This window comes from Triturus cristatus, chromosome 3_2 (genome assembly GCF_964204655.1).
Source record: "Triturus cristatus chromosome 3_2, aTriCri1.1, whole genome shotgun sequence".
Classification (NCBI taxonomy): Eukaryota; Metazoa; Chordata; class Amphibia; order Caudata; family Salamandridae; genus Triturus; species Triturus cristatus.
The window spans coordinates 312,927,283-312,948,114 of NC_140584.1; the positions used below are offsets into that span (position 1 = coordinate 312,927,283).

Genomic DNA, 20,832 nt, shown 5'->3' on the forward strand with positions numbered 1-20,832 from the left:
AAAATTCATTTGAACCAGACCAATTCCTAGAGAAAGACCTTACAGGTAGGGACCCAACTCTAAACTGATGGTATAATTTTTTATCCAGACTCTTAGTAATAGTGTCCCAATAGTTTTCCAAAGAGGAATCGGTTTTAAATACCAAAAATCTACCTGTTAGGGTAGCAGCACCTGACCGTGCAACAGAAAGGAATCTGGCAGAAGCCCAATAAAGTGCTTTAAAATCTTGTTTAGGGGGGAATACATTAGAACCCGGGGAAACCCAAAGTTGACTAAGACCCATATCTTCCAAAATTAGTTTCACCTCACGTAGCCATGGTATATTCGCAGAGCCCAGAGATGATCTAACTTCCGCCAATTCACTGGCAAAAAGACTGAGATCCGGCGACGTCCAGAGCCGTCTCCACAGTGCGACTAACCGATATCGAGCAATCTCATTAATGGGCTTACAGCCCATATCTAATAAGAGGGGTTTAATCGGTGTGGATTGGGGGAGTCCTACCAGTTTGCGCATAAATTTGTTCTGGACTTTTACCAAGGGGGTTAAATCCATATACCCCCACAAGTCAGCCCCATACAAAATGGCAGAGCTAATTTTGGCCTCATAAATCTTAAGTACAGGTGTAACCCATTTAGTTAAGGACATTTTTTGCTCCTGGATTAGACAGCCCGAGAGGCGGGCAAATCTTAATTGAAGGGCTTCAACCTGGGGTTTCCAACGTAGGCGATAGTCTAAGGTTACTCCAAGGTAGGTCATAAGTTCCACTTGTTCAAGACTTACGCCATTCATACTAATATGGCTTTTAATGGGGCGACTTTTCGTTAAGACCATAAATTTGGTCTTGCTCACATTAATTTGCAGATTATTAACTTGACAAAACTCCTCAAACCTATTTATAGCTATTTGAAGCCCCCTTCGTGTCTTTGAGAGGAGTAAAGTATCATCTGCAAAGATGAGCATAGGGAATCTTGTCCCACCCAATATAGGAGCATCAGTCTGGGTGTTATCAAAAAACTTCACCATCTGATCAATAAACAATAAAAAAAGGGTGGGTGCCAGAACGCACCCCTGGCGAACACCTCGCGTCATGGGGAAACTATCTGTCACCTGTCCTTGGGCTCCCCACCTCACCCTGGCAAAGTTGCCCTCATGCAATCTAATAATAAGTTCAAGGAGATCCAACGGCATCCCTAAGTTACCCAAGACTGCCCACAGCTTTGCCCTAGGCACAAGATCAAAAGCGGACTTAAGGTCCACAAAGGCAGCATAAATGGATCCTCCGCCCAACAGCACCACCTTCCAGTAAATCAGAGTAAATCTGAAGACCTGGTCGATGGTGCTGGTACCTGATCTAAAGCCAGCCTGTAATGGGGAGAGAATGTTCTCCATCTCCATCCACCCTTGAACTCTAGCAAGGACCATTCTAGCAAACATTTTCTGCACAGAGTCGATAAGGCTAATAGGGCGATAATTCCCCGGGACCGAACGGTCCCCCTTTTTAAAAATGGGAATAATTTCCGCCCCTTTCCAAGACTCTGGGATCCTAGCCCCCCTTGCTATGGCATTTGCAATCTGAGTTATGTAGGGAATCCAGAGTTGGAGATCTGATTTAAAAAGGTCTGCCGGGATGCAATCCATCCCGGGAGCTTTCCCTGCTTGAACCAGACATAGGGCTAACTCTGTATCAGTATTCGTAAACACTAATAATTTGCCAGGAGAAGTGGGCAGAGATATCCTATTCCCTGGGTCATTATGAAATTCTAGGTCAGGGTCCTTAAACTGGGATGAAAAAAAATCCACCCATGCTTCCACAGGGACATAATTTATTGGGGTTTGTGAATCAGGATTCCTACCCCATTTCACTACTTCCCAGAACTTCACCTGATTTGAGGATAGACAAGCCTCGTAGAGGTTGGTCCAATGGTTCTCATCCCACTCCCTCTTTGCCTCCCACTGGGCTTTCTTATACGTTTGGCGAGCTAATTTAATATCAGAGGTCACCCTGGATTTAATAGCTTTTATTAGCCCATTATGTGCTTCCCTACATTTTTTATTGTACCAATTTTTACGGCGACCTGTAGCATTCGCTTTTCCTAGCTTTATTGGAAGAGTTAAAAGGGCCTTAAGCTTAATAAAGCACTGTTCATGAAGGTTACAGATTTGATTTGGTGCCTCCAAATTTGGGAAAAAATTCAATATGGCACTCAGGGTAGATGCAACTTCCAACGATATGCCATCTAACAGGGCTGGGTCCGCCACTACCCTGCACCATTTAAGCCTCCTATCATTAATCAGAATAGCATCTGCTGTAATACACTGGGCTGGAGGGGACCTTCCGGGCCCACCTGGGAGATTTAACCTTAAAAACAATGGATTATGGTCACTCTCCGGACGAACCACAACTTCCATGTCCTCCAGGAGGGACCAATACTCCATTTTAACCAGAATATAATCGATTCGGCTTTTGCAGACCCCGTTATCAAAAGTCGGAAAACCGGCCTTATCCGAGGGGGTACGACCATTTGCTGCTCTCAATCCCCACTCCAGGCAAAATCCTGACCAGTGTAATGCTGCCTCTGTACCCTTTTTAATATTATTCAGAGACAACGACGGGATATTCCACACTACATCCTCATCAAATCCCAGACTCACATCCTCACATAATAAGGGTTCAAAGGTGCAGTTTAGATCCCCAGCTATAAGAATTATTTTGTCTCTCCCAAGCAATTCAAGGAACGAGTCCAACTCCTCTATAATTTTTGGTGAGCGCCCACCTGATCGTCCTCGGGCGTAAACATTAATAACAATAATGGCCTGATGGTTCTCCTTACATAACCTAATCCCCAAAATATCCGGGTTATTCACTAAAATTTCAGTCGGGCTATAACCAATAGATTGCCTGACCCAGATTACCAGGCCCCCTGACGCTCTGCCTCTTGTACCCTGTATGGCTGGTTTATAAAACTTTTAAAAACCTGCCCTAAATATTGGATCAGGGGCCCAGCTCTCTTGGAAAACCAAAATATCAAAGGTATCGATGAAATCTACCCAGTCCTCTGAACCGATCCGCCCCTTCAGCCCAGCTATATTCCATGAGGCAATCTTAAGTACCGTATCCTGACTGGCAGGAACTACTAAATTCAGGACATTCGGCTCTATTCCTATCTCCCCACCATCGGAGGAACAGGAGCCACCCCTCATATTGCCATCCATATCACTTGCAATGGCCATCCCCGACCCCTTCTCAGGAGGACCCCCCTCCTGACAAGTTGAACAAGCCATACTGTGGGCACCAACTACCACCTTAGCATGGTTACCAGGGTGGCCCCCTCCACCAGATACGGGGGGAAGTCAATCGATGCCCTCCAAACCAGATAACGGTTCGAAGCGATTACACAATTGGGGGAAAAAAGGAGAATGTAGAACCCATTCTGATGATAGTCTCCCGACAACTCTTCGAGATATTAGAGGGTTATAGTAGGGCACACCATGTCTTTTGGGATAAAAATAACTAAGTACCAGTGACTGCACGTCTCCCAATGTCCCATACCTAGCTTCCCTGCGTATAAAGTCCACCACCCATGGGTCTTTAAAATTTATGATAACGCAATCCCCCTCCAGATTCTTCGGACAATGACCTACCCAGTTTACTCTTCTCACGCTCAAGATCTTCGTAGCAGAGAAGGGTGGAAGGGGTCTATGTTTATTTAACCAATAAACAACTTTATTTTTGAGATCCCCATGAGACTCCGGTAAACTCCCCAAAACTGGAGCTACACCTGTCAAAATGATCGTGTAGGGGGTAGCTTCTAGGGGTAAGTCAGTGCTGAGGGGGCCCGGTTTGGTGACGTTCTGCGGGTGGGTGGAAGAATTTTTTATGACACTCCCCGATGCACCAATACTTGGTTTAGTCTGTATAGTTGGATTATGACTGCCCCTCACAGAATCCTGAGGCAAAGTGACATCGGTAGGCTTAGAGGTACTTAGCTGGGGCAGAGGTGTAGGTTTAAAACATGCCTTTATTTGAATCGTATCCTGAGCAGTAGAAACCGATTTGGGCATAATATCATTATGTGGGCTCCCACCCCTGGATACCGTGGAACCTATATTATTAGAGGCAGACCGGATATTAGTTGGTATACCAGAGGCTAAATGGGGCCTCTTAACAATAACAACAGGACCCTGTGATTCAAAGATACTAGATGGAATAGAAATTGGCGATGCAACTTGAGCATTTACTAACTTATTTAACAAGCCAGAGTTAGTATTAACAACATTCTCAAGTGCATCTAATTTAGAATTCATAAGTCTAGTTCTTTCTAGTAGGGGAAGCATAAGAGTTTTTAATAATACCTCCATTTTACCCAAAAGGTCATCAACATTATTATTGCTTCCAAGGCGGGGATCTAGGATCCTAGATAAATCATGGGAGGGCGGCAGTGTAGCATTAATAGCCGATACGAACTGAGAGCCAGGTGGCTGTGGTATACTATTTGTTTTAAGAGTTTTTGAGACTCCACCCCTCTTGCGGCCCTTACTTCTCTTCTTCTTGCGGGACAAATTCCTCGAAGATTCCCCGTTGAAGGACGAGTCCAATAACGGTGGGTTCGCTAATAGCACACTTCCCCCACCCCTACCATCAACAGAATCTCTAGCGTTTGAATCACTATTGAAGGAATTAGAAGGCAAATCCTCAGCCTCAGAGTGGACATCCACCAAAACTGTAACCAAAGGAGCATTAGATCTCGTAAGAGGTATTTGGGGGCTAGCCACTGAGGCAATAGGGCCTAGGGAAGAACGTTTCCCTGTAATAAGATCGATAGAAAGTCGTTTCTCAGCAAAGGCAATCTCCTTCTCTAGGATTCCTGTTGCTTTTATTAAAAATGCATCCAAAGGACCAGTGACTACCCCACTCGCAGTCTGCAGTTGGACATTTCGCTCCTTCCCTGAACGTAAAGACATAACTATAACCGACTAGTATAACATAAACAACAAAGAAAGGTAAATAAGCAAACAAACCAAGGGGGGTGTCAGCGGGGACGATGGCCTGATGAAATAGGGGTAGGTAATGGCTGGGGGGCGGGGCTATCAGGGAGAGCGGCCCAGGTGTTTCGTAACAGGGTAAGAGGGACTCCTGGGAGATGGAGTCCCTGTTTACAACGCTCGCAGCCCTGCAGCAGCAACCGCACACCCCGCAGCAGACTCCAATGGCCCAACCCCTCCTCCGTCCAAAGTCCACAGAATCAATCAGGGAACAAGATGTGGGGCTTTCAAGGACAGCGTTCAGGCAGCAGTGGAAAACTGGACCACAAAGACCCAGCAAATAAGCAGCAGCAGAGTACAGAACTATCAATCAGTGCCCAAAGGAGGATCTTACAATCAACCACCAACAGAGAAAGACAGCCTATTAATCCACCACCAATGGAGGCAAACACATGCCTGCCATTCACAATTACACCGTGAAGGCGATGCAAAATAAGCTTGCCAGTCATCCATTAATTCAGAATCAGAACATTATGCAGCCATCCATCAGCCATCATTGCATTAGGAGAGGACAACACATACCTATCAGGTTGGCACACGGCTGTCAAATACTCATCAGCGCAGGAAAGGGAATGACTATCAACCAATGGTGGTCAACAGCTCCTATCAATCCATCAGTTAAGTACAACACATGCTTACCAATCAGCCATCAAGAGAGAGCAGCACACAGCTATCCATCAATGATCAAAGTGTAAGAATGGCACAAAAGCACCAACAGAGGAGAGCACATGGCTATGAATCCGCCATCAGTGCACCAGTGGAGGGCAGCACAAACCTATGTATCAGATATCAGTGGAGCACAGTGCGCCTATCAACGGGCTATCAACAGAGAAAAGATGGCGCTCATTGGTCAGTGTTTAAGGGGGAGTACATGCTACAGAGGATAGGAGTGTCGAGGTTGGTCGGAAAATGCTATGATTGCAGCAGTACTCCTGTGGGGAGGTCTTGAACACTTAACAGAAGGAAGTTGCTGGGCAAGGGGGTATTGTGGTATCTGGTGTGGTTTCCTGTTCAACTGCCCCCTGGTATATAAGAGGAGTTATGCCCAGAAGCGAGGGGGAGGCGTAAGTGTCGGAGAAGGAGGGTTATGATGAGTGAGTGTTAGGTGAGTGCCCCTACATCAGTGTTGTGTCCTGCGAGACACGTTCTGAAGGACAGCGAGAGTAAAGCCTCCCGGAGAGCGAGCACGCCCTTGCCCACCAGCAAGGGTCTGTAGCCCCACCTCCAGCCCCCGCTCTGCTGACCTGCCCTGGGGACAGAAAGCTAGAGAAGGAGTGCCTCAAGCAGTGACGTGGGCCCTCAATGCTTGAGACACCTACAACTGTTCCCAACGCGACAGAAGCGACCGGGAAAGGTGGACCATAACTCCTGTACCTGAAACAGCCCCAGCCAGGCAACCTGAGGTACGTCGGCCGCCTTCTGAGGCTTTATCAGGAGCAATGTGGGGAAGCAGACGCATCGCACAGCCACCCCTGCATCCCGTGACCCCAGGCTCTATCTCCGCGCAGCCCACAGCCAGTGAAAGGGACTGCCTCGGAGAAGAAAGGCTTCCCTCAGCTACCCAAAAGCCGGAGAGAATGAGACAGTCTACCTGCCTTGAACAGTGCTGCTCGTGTCTGCAGCGCTACCCTAGAACCCCTTCTCACCTCGTCAAGCAGTGGCACGGATCGGCGCAGTGAAGACCCGAAGACAGCGCCACCTAGGGGTTGCAGGCCTACCTCAGCACGGCACCCAGACTAAAATGAAAAGCAACAACGAGGACAGAGGAGCCCGTGTGAACTGCCGTAGCCGTTGTGAAGCAGCCACCGCGCCCCCTAGAGAGTTTCACACTGCACCGTCCCACTTGCACATAAGAGAGAGAAACGGGCCGCACTATGAGGCAAACTGTATGACCTCCAATGTTACAGCACTTACACCACTTACCCGGGAATGTTCTGTGAGGCACCCCTGAGCACTTGGAGCATTCGGTGAGGACTGGAGCCGTCCTAGCCTTGCAGGTGGCCCCGCACCTGCATCGCCACTCCACAGCGATTACCAGCCTCGGCCAAAGCTGCCGGACCGGGACAAATAATTGCACGGCAGTGCCACCTAGTGGCCATTCGTGGTTACTGCGCCCCCACAATGAGAGGAACTTATAATGAAAAGGCCCGCAGAACAGAGGAAAGCTGCTGAAGCCCAACATTGATGAGGTGGCCCTCACAGGGCTAAGTTTGGAAAAGGCAAGCCACCTTACCACACCACCCTGATCAAGGAAATATACACTGGCCCCTGTATACTTTGTCTGCCTGCAGTATTGACCCACTGGTCCCCCATCAGTGACTGTACCAATGACTGTATGATTGAAGTGCACTTTAGCCACGTTTAGTGGTCGCTCCCTGTACTGCGCACAGTGAGTGAATGAAAAGGAGTGTGGCCCCGACTAGGAGCTAATAGCAGCAGTCACAGCCCACTGCATCGCCAGTGTGTGAGTATCAGATATCTGCTTTCCAGCAGCACCGTGCCCTGGGAGCACACGCGTTGCCCTAACTCTGTGGCCCTCCCACAAGGGAGCCGGGTAGCAAAACAAGTGCATAGGCTCCTTAGGCGGGCCTCTGGCCTTCAGCTGGGTGTAATCACCATCGATTGGAGAGAGGCCCAGGAAAAAATGGGCTTTCCGTAATGCTTGGAGGACCACTGCGGTTGGTGGCACCCCCCACCGGAATCACTGGTCGCGTACGGCAGCTGCAGGAGACTGGTGCTGCTGTCCCAATATCTGGGGTGTCAGCGGGGCAAATAAAAGGGGGCATTATGACAGCGCGCAACGCTTAAGCCAAACAGATTCCCGAAGCTGGTATGCCTAAGGGATCATCACTGAGGGATCCGTAGGGGCATAATTCCTATAAGGTATAAGGGATGGTGGGCAGGGGCAAGAGTCGCCCCTTGCCCATGGTCACGCGCTGGCAGTGAGGTGCACTCCTGTGCCCCAGGTTAACTATCTGAGGGGACTGTCCAAATGTTAAGCAACCCTTCTCGTCATAATAGTCAAAGCGGGCAGGCCCAGGATTGTGAATAGGTGTAACCTTCCCGCTGGGGAGGCGAATAGTTATCGCACATCTTCACAGGCCCCTCTATTTCAACAGATCCTATCCGATTGGGATAGCGTCTAGGGATTGGGGACATAGATGGGGCCATCTATAATCCAGAAGCTATAGCTCACTGGTATGTCTTGGGCCTGTGGTTATAAGGGATCTCACAGGGTTTGAGTCCCGCCCAAAAGGGTTTTGGGTTTTATTCCCATGAGATGATTCGGGGGAATGTAAAGGGGTACTTCGACTTGGATGGAGTACACCTCTCCCAAATAGGCATGGACCTGTTTTTATTGGATTTAAGCGAAGCAGGTAAAGAGCTAGGTTGGTGGGGGGCCCTGGCTGCGACGGTTAGCCGCCTCCAGGGCTGTGGCGGAGTTACAGGGCGATCTGGAAGCAGGCCGGTACAAAGGGTACCTCTGCGCGGCACCACGTGGTGCCTGAGCCAAAACGAGGAGCCTCCAGAGAGGTCCCGGAAGCCGGTCGGCGCCCCGCTAGGCCTGTGGGCGGTTGTGGGCCTGAACAACCGGGGGTTTGCTATGCGACGCTCCGCCCCGAGAGGGGGGGTGTGAGTAGAATCTCAACGGCACGTGATCGAAAAAAGAATCACTTGGGGGGGCAGCACTTGCGGGTCGTTCCCGTGCTGCCCGGCTCATCAGGCGGGGCAGGTGAAGTAGATGGCCGCCTGCCCTTGGATCGCCCGTAAGATAACCCACCTATTACATATCCTGGAATTATGTAATAAATCCTGCAGCATTTGTTACCCATTTACAACTGTTTCTTGTGTCTTCTTTGGGTAACCTAATTTGGGGGAGGGGGGAAAGCGGGGTGCCCCTGGGGGTACTATGCCGCTGACCGCGGCCCCCGCAGGGGGCCACTCGGCGGTCGGCGCCTTAGTGGCCCCGGGGCCCCGGTCACCCCTCCCCACTCCCTCCTTCGGGGGGGCGGGGGCGGGGATCCTGATTGTTGCCCCCCTCCGTGTCGGGGGCCGGAAGTGACGCGAAAGGCGCGTCACTTCCGGGCCCAGGTGTGAGGGGAAGGCTATTTAGCCTTCCCCCACCCTCACTGGCGACCTCTTTGTCGCCCACCTCGCCTTTTTACCCTCCCTACCGCTTACCCGGCGTGGTGTGGTGGGGTGGGGGTTTTTTGGTGAACGTTTTAATGTTTTTCTTTTCGTTGCAGGCGGAGTTACAGGGCGATCTGGAAGCAGGCCGGTACAAAGGGTACCTCTGCGCGGCACCACGTGGTGCCTGAGCCAAAACGAGGAGCCTCCAGAGAGGTCCCGGAAGCCGGTCGGCGCCCCGCTAGGCCTGTGGGCGGTTGTGGGCCTGAACAACCGGGGGTTTGCTATGCGACGCTCCGCCCCGAGAGGGGGGGTGTGAGTAGAATCTCAACGGCACGTGATCGAAAAAAGAATCACTTGGGGGGGCAGCACTTGCGGGTCGTTCCCGTGCTGCCCGGCTCATCAGGCGGGGCAGGTGAAGTAGATGGCCGCCTGCCCTTGGATCGCCCGTAAGATAACCCACCTATTACATATCCTGGAATTATGTAATAAATCCTGCAGCATTTGTTACCCATTTACAACTGTTTCTTGTGTCTTCTTTGGGTAACCTAATTTGGGGGAGGGGGGAAAGCGGGGTGCCCCTGGGGGTACTAAGGAGTGTGGCCCCGACTAGGAGCTAATAGCAGCAGTCACAGCCCACTGCATCGCTGGGGTTTCTACACAACCTCCAGTAGACAGACTGTATGTGCAGGGCTGACTGCGCAACCAGAAGCACACCAAAGAGAAGGCCATGTAGACAACACGCCTCCGGTGGGCTGCATAGTGTCTTGAGGGGAGAGACTGAACCCCTGCAGAGACAGAGAGCCACAAGAAGCCCCAAAGCAGCAAAGCTACGCTCAGCAAGCCCTGCTGGATACAAGTATCACTGCGCTACCCACACACACCCAAGGCTGTAAGGAGAATGTGCGTTGCTTATGTTTCCCCACTGCCTGTCTGACGCCACCACAAGCAAGGGAACTGTGACACACACCCCTGGTGGTGAACAGCCACTACCGCAAGAAAGAAGAGCAGACACACTGAGCACCAGCAGAAGACACCCAAGCCAGGAGAAACGAAAGCACGTTCTAGTGTCTCGACAGGCATAGAGTTTAGAGCCACTCCCCTATGGGAGTGGGCACACTTGCACCCCCACACGCATCCCACACAGGCGTCACGAGTGACGTGAGCCTGTTAATAAAAAGGCCCGAGTTAACGTGCTCCTGGCCAATTCTAGTAACCTACTGCTGTGGTCATTTTGTACACCATGTGGGCCTAGGGCCCAAAACACAACAATCAGCACCGCACCCCGACGGGAGTCCTCGATTACACTGCACTGACCCTGACCAATCCCCCACCCTCAGTTTGGTAGTTCGAAACCACGCTCTTCCTATTTGACATTCTTACCTTCCTTTCCCCTGCCCGAAGGCACATGGAGCGAGGGGCACAGAGCGGCTCGGGCTTCAGTCTCGGGTCCTTACCTGGTTACAGGGGTTGCTGGTGCAGATCTCCACCAGAGCGTGGAGGTAGACGCTGTCCGTGGCCGTGATCTGGAACGCATCAATCTTAAATCGAGACTCCGTGTCGATGCCGTTCTTCACGACGGTCAATAAGTCGCCCAGTAGAGCGCTGGGGCACCTGCGGAAGAGGTGGAAGAGGGAGTTAGCAGGGTCCTATCCAGACACTCACCACTGGGCCTACGCTGCTCCTGGTGTCCTGACTCCAGGCTGCTACTGCCCATCCACAGTCGCTGCGCTGCCCCCAGTGGCGGTGCCCGGTCTGTAAGGGCTGGTCGGATAAAGAGGGGCCGGGAAAACCCAAAGCAAGGGTTGGGCTCTGCGTTATGACGCAGCTCTTTCTGTGTCCCACTCACAAGACAAAGTCACTGCAGGATCAACAAGTGTCCTACTTCACCCCACACGGCAGAAAAAGATGGGAGACATTTAAGATAACGCTGCGGGAACACTGAGCCCACGACAGGTAACCTTACACTGACGGTTCAGTAAGTGTTGTATACTTTACTCAGTGCTCATGCTGCAGCAACAGAGAGGATAGGTTACTTCAAATCGCACTACAGGGATAGTTCACTTCGCACTACAGAAACAGCAGGGATATTTTCCACCTCGCACTGCAAGTACAGCGAGGGAGATATCTCACCTCACACTTTACGGTTGGTGAGGGGATACCTCACCTCACACTGGAGGAACAGCGAGGGAGATACTTGACCTTGCCCTGGAGGAACAGCGAGGGAGATATTTCACCTCACACTGCACGGTCAGTGAAGGAGATACCTCACCTCACACTGGAGAAACAGCGAGGGAGATACTTCACCTCACACTGAAGGAACAGCGAGGGAGATACTTTACCTCACACTGCAGGGACAGCGAGGGAGATATTTCACCTCACACTGCACGGTCAGTGAAGGAGATACCTCACCTCACACTGGAGAAACAGCGAGGGAGATACTTCACCTCACACTGAAGGAACAGCGAGGGAGATACTTTACCTCACACTGCAGGGACAGTCAGGGGAATACCTCACTTTACACTGCAGGAACAACAAGTAGAAGCTTCAGTTCGCACCGTAGGAAAATCATTAGATGGACCTTTTACACTTGGGGCCAGCCACCTCCCCATGCACTGCAGAAAGGCGTGTGTTTCACCTCATAGTGCAGAAACTGCAAGCGCATGATCCTTCACTCACTACACGTCGAGGGTGGGAATGAGTGGGAGGCACCTTTGCACTATTTTTAAAGATTGGACGCGTCCCTTCAGGTGAGATGTGTAACCAGTGATATTAATAGGGTCTGAATGTCACCTTCTGCCCTACCACACAAGCTGTATATACAATAAAGACATACTGCCTCAGACTTTCGAACACTTTCAGTGTGACTTCACGCCGGACGTTCTTAACCTGCCACGGAGGTTCTTTACTACCACAAAGCCAATGTCTTTATAAAAAGCACATTATACCAGCCTCTTAATTAGAAATGTTACAACTTTCAGTGATTTCATTTCTAACCCCAATTTGTTTTTCCTTATATGTGGAAACAGGCATATGATTTACCAAGAGTAAAACTGAAACTTACAAGGTGATTTCCGCATTTCTATATGTGTCTTGGCATATGTATAGCGCTCATACTGTTCGGAGGCGACGTCGGAGCACAAATATAAAACAAAACGTGACCACAATCCTTAAACACTAGGTCACATTTTTTATCTTTCACACACATTTTCCTTTCACTTAATTTGTCATCCTGATATGGCATGATGCGTTTGTGATATAAACTGTAACAGTTCAAGAGCGCGTGGCTTCATAAACAGATTTCCATATTTATTCATTTGAGTTTAAGTATCCGGTATGCACTATTAAACTGTGGCTTCAGTTACCCCCACCTGCACCCCCTTTCTCTCAAGCTCTCCTTGACATGGACCAGGGCTTTAAGTGGAATGAAAAAAATGGGGGTTCTCTCAAAGAGGCGTGGCCGATATAATTATGAGCGTGGCTTGAAACACTAAGGGGCAGATTTACAAGAACTGGCGCATCTCTGCGTATTAACAGAGATGTGCCAGTGAATTTGCGTCCCCTAAAAAAACCCTTGTGCCACCATGAATGCGTCGCATTTACAATGCGGCGCACCGTGGCGCAAGGATAGACGGATGCGTGACACATCTTCTGGCGTAAAGGCAGCGCACTGCTGGAGTCGTGTCGCAAGCACGACGCAACTCCAGCAATGATTAGGAATGCCTATTCCTAATGTGCTGTGTCACTCCTTACGCCTGCTTCAAGCAGGCGTAAGATTTTGACGCAGTGGCGTCGTAAAAGTGACTCCGTAAAATCTTGTAGATTTCACTGCTTCACTTTTACGAGGCTTTCTCACGTCAGAACGCTCACCCTGCATACATTATACCTGACGCAGGTATAATGTAGCGCAGGGCTTTACAACGTGACGCATCTCCCTAGATGGGTCACATTGTAAATATGTCACAACGTGGTGCATTGTTTACGACGCCGCTGCGTCACAGAAGTGACTCAACGGCGGCGTAAAGTTGTCTCAAGGGGCTTGTAAATCTGCCCCTGCGTTAGAACTCTCTGGGCCCGATTCACAGAACTAACTTAAGACAAAATCCTAAACTTACTACCATTTTGGTATTCACAGAAGGCACTTACTCATTTTGGTATTCACAGAAGGCACTTACTCATTTTGGTATTCACAGAAGTTAGGAGTCCTAACTTTAGGACTCCTAAATACCTTCTGTGAATGCCGAAAGTCTTAAAATTAGGATTTTACTCAATTTAGTAGTCCTAAAGTTAGGACTCCTAACTTTAGGACTCCTAAATGCCTTCTGTGAATACCGAAAGCCATAAAATTACGATTTTGCTCAGTTTAGTAGTAGTAAAGTTAGGAGTCCTAACTTTAGGACTCCTAAACTGAGAAAAATCCTAATTTTAAGACTTTCGGTATTCACAGAAGGCATTTAGGAGTCCTAAACTTAGGACTCCTAACTTCTGTGAATACCGAAGTGAGTAAGTGTCTTCTGTGAATACCAAAATGAGTAAGTGCCTTCTGTGAATACAAAAATGGTAGTAAGTTTAGGATTTTGTCTTAAGTTAGTTCTGTGAATCGGGCCCTCTGATTAGCATTATGTGTCGTCTGTCTGATATTTTGATGCTTCTTTCTGTCTTTGCATCCAGATATAATATACAAGTAACATTACACCTACAGCAAGCCAGGACTATTGGCTTTGTCATTGGTTGTTAGTTGCATATGATAAATAAGGAACAAAAAAGGCATCTTTGTATAAAATAGTTAAAATGCTTCAGTTCTGAAATGATGAGACTGAAAGAACTGTAACAAGTCTCTTTAAAAATACTTGAAAGGCAGTGAAGGACAGTACTGCTGCAAAATTAAGATTATTTTTTTTTCGCTCGGAGGGTGAGGACATTAAAAGAGAGCCCAAAAGGGACCCGTTTCGACACCTGCTTTTTAGGAACCGGCCCACTTAAAGCCCTGAGATGGATACGTTAGGAGGAGACCTGCTCACCTTTCCTCTGAGTCAATGTCTACACTTGGGCAGCCTACCTACCACAAACGGCGGGCCAGCTCCTGACCCCAGTGCCCTGTTCCCGATAGGCTCTTATCTGGTTCACATCCGGTACTCACTTGTCAGTGATAATGTCGTAGGACTGGGCGGTGTTGGGGTCACTGGTCCCTGTGGCGTACATGCGCGTCACCAAAACAGAGAATCGTGTTGCATCGACGTCTGGTATCGACACAGCAACATACAGGGGGTCCTGAACATTGACAGGCATTGTTGCCACGGTGTAAGGGACGGTGAAGGAGGAATCCGTGTAGGCGACCATGAGAACCGTCATTGCGCCAACCCCTCCAGGGGCTACGATGTGTGTCACACTGAAATAGTAAAAGACAAGAGTGAGTTGTCCCTACTGCTGCTGAATGCGTCACAGACATCTTTTGTCTCATGTTCAGCTGTTCAGACACCACCGGCTGCAGCCAGGGAATGTCAGGATATAAGCCCTCAGTGTCCAAGGTAGGTCCAGAACAGCTTGATACAAAGAAGAATATTGTGATATCCACACAAGATAATTTATATGCAAATAATCTAAATGGAAATCATTGATAAAGTAAGTGCTTAGCCAGAAAATGGGGTATAGATCCCACTCTCCTGGATCTACAATGCACTCACCCTTCCCCCACACACAGAATGACAGATCAAATATGTTATTCAGGGGCGGGTTCCAAAGAGCTGGGTCCTTTTGTCCGTGGTGGGAATTACAGTTTTCCAGTTAAAATGGTTTCTGCTAAGATACATTTGACACCGACTGACAGCTACAGTGAAATCAACTGATATTTTCACCATAGCAGTCAATAGGAGTCCAGGACTCATTAGGAGAGGAGCTAGATCCAGATCTGTACTGGCACTTTCACCACGGGACTTAGGGGAGAAGGGGCGTGGGCTGTAAATATAAAGCCAGGGATAGAGCCATTCACGTGTCAAGAGTCAGGTCTGGTGGAGATGGTCCTGATCCAGGCCACATTTCCAGGAAAAAATACTGAATGTATAAATGATTCCCTTTTAGATCTCCTGCATGTATATGTGTCTTTTGTCACATATGACAGTATCTGGCATTGACTGGGGTTGGACACAGCTGATCTACTTCTGCCCGTTCTTAGGGGAAAAGTTGAGCTTCTACCTGAATTTGGAATTAATGATCCCTTTTTACCAGACAAGGAAACACACTCGACTTCCACTGAACTGAAAAAAACATTTTAGGAGTGTGTATTTACCTCCCTATAAATTATTATTAATTACAATGTTTTACTGTTGTACATTTCAAACAAATGCATGTGTTCTTCCGCTGCGGTGCTATTGAAGGCAATTAAGCATGTTGGCCATAACAAGAAGGGGCCACTACTAAAGATTGAACCAAGAAAGAAAATTGGAGTAAAAGTAAACATTTATGAATAAACCATCTTTTTTTGTTTAAATGCCCAGTTGGAGACTGTGTAGCTATTTCCACCCAAACCTCATATTGGATTCCATGGTACTGCAACCCCAAGCGTTCAGATGGAAGTCTTCTCCTGGAACCAGATTACAGGAACAGATTACATTGTAGCTCACCGCAACAAAGCAATGTTGCACTGACATCTCCACTAACTCACCAGTGCAGATCATTTGCAGTAACTGACCGATAAAGATATGACATACTCGGTTCAAACTGAGGGAAAATGTGCCCCCAGCTGCCAGTGTCCACTGATGTATATTTTGTTTTTGAACTGGCTAGTCAGTGAAACTGTCAGTGTAAAACAGTCCTGCTGTGGGGCAAGTCTAGGTCACCTGTGAATGGGCCAAGACCACATTTATATAAAGGGTTAACTCACTCAATTACACACATGTTGCAGTCAGTACATCCGAAATATTACATACTCGTCCCCTTACACTCTCAGTGTAATCAGCCCATCCCACTCATTACAAGATTATCTCATCACATTAATTGTGTACACAGTTCATGACACAGATTACCTGCTCGCCCCATCACAATCATCGTGTGATCATCCCATCCCACTCATCACATGCTCGCCCCATCACACTGATTGTGTCATCATCCCATCCTACTCATTACGGGCTCTACCCATCACACTCACTATATCATCTGCCCATCACAGTCTTTACAGGCTCACCCCATCACAACTATAAGGTACTCACCCAATCACAATCATACTCACCTCATTGTTACACTTAGTGTCGTTGCGAGGGAGACGGGTATATTGAGAGGATATAAGCAGGAAAAGGCATAAGTAACGTTGTTCCTCACAACGAGCCCTGACGTAGCTACTTTTGCAGGGATTGTGAGATTATTGGAGTAAAAAACATGGGTGCTGTTGAACTGCAAGTGAAAAAAGAGACATTAAGAGATCACATCACTCACTCAGGTAAAGAAGGACATAATAGCAGATCAGGATGGCACACGCCAAGGGCCGTAAGAAGATGCGCAGACACTTGGTGGAGTGATTCATGGAGATCAGAAGGGTGCCCAGTCCATGAGGGCAGGAGATGGGGTCCCTATTAGGGCACAGTACAGCATCTCTGGGCATGCTGGACACTTTCATCAGATGAGTTCTTGTATAATAATTAAGAGGTTGCTGAAGAGGCAACAAGGTGCAGGGATTGAAACCATGAAGAGCTCCATTTTACCTAGGACTCTGCAAAGCCGCAGGAGAACCTTCCACCAGTTTTGAAACAAAAGCAGGAAGATGTGATTTAACCTACTGCATAGTTAAGACTCATCCACAATTTCATAAATATACGAGATAATGAATTTTTCCCCATTTCACTAATGCTGATTATAGTTTAACACACACCTGGATCTAACCACTTTTGCTGATTATGAATGACAAGAAAAGAAGGGGTTATTTAATGAACAGATGTCCATATGGGACATAGACCCCATTCAGCAGTCCCTTCCGCCGCTAGAAGGGCGGAAAGGTTGTCCCATCACACCACTGGAGCTCCCGCCTCAGTCTGTGACCTGTGATTGCCTGTGAACATGGATGTACCATGAAAAACTTTTGTGCCAGCCTGTTTTTGAGCTTTTTTAAAATGTGTTTTAAATATGGGGTGCTGGCTTCCCTTCCTCCCCCAATGACCCAGTGTGCGTAAATTATCGATCGTGCATGTATGGGGCGACTTCGCAGAAGGTGCTCTCACCGTCAGTTGGTTTCCACAGGTTGTGGAGGAGGTGGCGGTGGAGACAACCACCTGGGCAGTGCCCTCAACCACTCGTGCACCTGCGCAGGCCGGGTCCAGAAGGTGCAGATTGGATGAATCAAACTTGCTCTTCTCAAGCTGGCACTTGCTGACTTTCACCCTCATCTGGCCTGACAGGCACTGCACGATGGGGGGTGGAGGCAAAACTGTAGAGGAAGACAGAGGCAGGAGAGTTCAATAGAGGGACAAGCAGGAAACAGGTGAGGAGAAAAAAACAAACACAAGGCATTTTAAAGAAAATCACGGGACACTAAAGCTTTGCTCATTCATATTCTTTCTGGGGCTGTCCCTTGCCCACCTTCTTTTCTTCCCAGATATTCATTTTGAGGCTGAGTGCACGTTGATGGTAAACATATTCATCAAAATTAAGGGCAGGAGTATATACCTAGGTATTTTGTAGTAATTTCTAATATGTAGTACCTTCTGCTGCTGACATTTCTGATCATTTGCTGCTGGGTGGACTGCAGTGTGATGTAGGGTGTCAAAATACATTCTGTTGCCCACCTCTCTACACCTTTTTTTGTTATTGTTAATTAGCTCTTGTGTGATGCATAATCTACTCTTATTTTGGCCTTGTACTGAGCAAGGCAAGAAGTCCCCTAGAAACATTTGGACCTACTTGGTGAGCCCAAGGAGCCAAGAGCCTTACCATTGGGCCCTGGGGTTCCTGAGCGGGGCCGGAAGTGGATGCAGCACAGCTATTGGTTCTCAGTGGAGGAGGAAAACTGTAGGGGAGATTGGATAAAACCAGACAGATGTTTCGCTTCCATTCTCCTGGCAGAGTCAGCAGGGTCTTTATGCTCTCTGGGCCCAGGTGAGTAGGTCTTCAATCCAGGAGATGAAATGTGTGGCTAATGGGGACCATTCCCAACTGTGCTGCCTTTCTTAAATGTGACCACTATAGGCCAAGTGCAGTGCATTCATTTACTATGTGAATGTGCCATTTGCATTAAGAATGGGGGTGTGGGCTGGGAATATTGAATTCAAAATATTCATGTGTCACAATATCATGACCACAATATCGAGGGACAAACTATCTAAAGGTAAGATCGTTCTGCCTGACGCGTTTCGGGCCTAAATGAATACTCCACACAGCATACCGCGGCAGCTTTTTCCCACATGCTGATTACATTTACTGTCCTTCAGTGGGGCCTCTCAGGTGAGTAAACTTCACTGCGTGAATTGTGGGACTTGTAGTGTATCTATGCAATTTATACATTTTGAAAATGGATGTGTTCTTTTAGTTCTGGGAGTTTCATCCCCGATGACTCATTTTCACAATGTGGCCTGTTAATCAATATTTGGAATTTCTGGTATTTATATTTTCATGAAGTCCAGTGCCATGATGCCGTTTTGTTATTTCTTTTATGCAGTTTATAAATAAATAAATTCATAAATAAATAAGCAACCATTCTCGGAAAGAGGGCATGCTAACCTGTCACGTAATTCAAAACTCACCACCCGTTCCACCTCAAAGTGCCAAGGCCAAAGGCGAAATTCGAATAGTGCTGCCTGGCCATGGAAGGGACATCAGGATAGCTCATGGCTCGACCGGGTTATGGTCAATTTGAAAACCAAGCCCAGGACGTTGAGTTACTAGCTTAGACATAGATGCCCCTCTGTGATGGTATGGTGGTGCATGGCTGGAAGGGGTGTTAACCAGGAGGCAACCTGCCCTGGGATTATATTTGTGGGTAACTTCCTAACTTCGGGTGGTGCTGAGGGCTGTTAAACACAGTGGGACGTACACTTGCGGATTTTGTGAAAATCTGGGTCAACTTCGCAAATGTTGTGCAGTTCTTTGACATTTACAACGGTTTTTATGACAGTGAAGGAAAAATGATCTAGAGAGAAGAAACGTGCACAATTGTCTTTTTTTAGACTTAAATTTAAGCAAAATGTCTATTTAAGTAATAACATTGCTGCCCTCTATAAATGATAACTATGCTGGTGTAATTATATATACATTAACTAGTTGATAAAATTGCAAAATATTTCGTTTTTGCAAATAAAATCAATTTGCAGAGTTTATTCAGCAATATTATTTTGCGAAAATGTGTTTGATAATTGATGTTTTTGCTTAAATACTTAGTGAACAAATCTACATAATGACTTTTTGCTAATTTCGGTTCAAACAATGATTTAATTAAAATAAATGCAACAAGTCACGCTGTTGTTTCTCCCGAAGAGACTTTCTCCACACTTTTTCATCCCACAAAAAGAAATGCTCATGAGGTTTGCAAAGCTTTAATTGAATTTCAGGAACAGACATGGAAGGAAAGTGTGTAAACCTCCCAGATACATGTGCCTGTTTGACTGTCTCAGAGCTGCTTTGCTAAAGACCCATCACATGATAAACGCATGACCTGATGTACTCCTCCTGTGTGCATGCGCTGTAGGTTCGTCTCATATTGGCCTGAAGTTAAGCTGTTATTAGAGTTCCCTACTAGAGGTGCTCGTGTGAGCTCGAACAGGTCACCTCTTCTCTTACCTGAAGAATTGTACATGGTCAGGTTGCACAAACAGGTGTTTGTGATAGTATTAAAATACTCATCTGTGGCACATGTGTCAGACTGGGCCAAAGCTGTAGAGAAAGAGTGGGAAGGAGAGGGAGACAGAAAAGGTACATGTTAGTGAAATCACTCAGGCCCCTTATCCACCCCAAAGCCCTTCTTCAGCAAGGAATGTGCAACAATCCATAGGAGAACAAACAACACAGTTAACCCCTCTGGAACTGCCCAGCACTCGGTTATATTTTATAAAATATAATACACATCCAGAAACACAGGTTGAGAAGGAAAGAAAGTTGCAAGATTCCAGCAAAAAAAGCCCCTCTTACTGAACTTCCTCCCACAGATAAAAACTCAAGGGTACCTAGGAAAGGTGTGATGCTGTCCTCTTTCTCTGATATAAATGTATACAGAAAATCAGAGGGGAGACGGTGAAAGTTCAAAGGGGTTAAATCCTCACCTGTGTACAAAATGCTGACAAAGAGGGCAAGACTCAGCCAGGCCTTCATCTTCCAATCTATGGTGTGGTTGAAGCCTCTAGAAGACAAAGTTAGCTGTTAGCTCCTGTGTAGCCAGCAACGCATTGTGGTAGTGACCCTCATGGATGCATCTGCACAAATAACACACTTTGGGATCTCATGCACTTAGAAACTGTCTGCCCACTGGGACTGATAAGAACTTCTGTATTTGAAGCGTTTGCCTTAAATCCTCATCTTTGCACATCATTTGGGAGTAGAGACCCCCATACAGCATGTCCATCACTAGAACACATTATAGGATTGCATGCCCTTTAGGATTAGAAATGCAAATGAGGTCTGCCCCTGGAACTATTCTTTATAAGAACTTCTGTATGTCTGGGGCATTGGTCAGATCTTCTCAACTC

General features: G+C 47.6%; 1 protein-coding gene across 2 annotated transcripts in view; it reads right to left on the bottom strand.

Annotated features, from left to right (window-relative positions):
* LOC146857253 (uromodulin-like) overlaps window positions 1–20,832 on the bottom strand; it is a 106,051-nt gene that overhangs the window by 72,581 nt on the left and 12,638 nt on the right. For both annotated transcript variants that reach the window (XM_085647759.1, XM_085647758.1), the window contains exons 2-7: window positions 20,410–20,486; window positions 19,931–20,023; window positions 17,380–17,585; window positions 16,398–16,558; window positions 14,313–14,561; window positions 10,630–10,786 (exon numbers count right to left, since the gene is read on the bottom strand). In XM_085647759.1, the coding sequence (XP_085503885.1) occupies window positions 10,630–10,786; window positions 14,313–14,561; window positions 16,398–16,558; window positions 17,380–17,585; window positions 19,931–20,023; window positions 20,410–20,458 (915 nt within the window). In that variant the 5' untranslated portion in view covers window positions 20,459–20,486. The remainder of the gene's footprint in view (window positions 1–10,629; window positions 10,787–14,312; window positions 14,562–16,397; window positions 16,559–17,379; window positions 17,586–19,930; window positions 20,024–20,409; window positions 20,487–20,832) is intronic.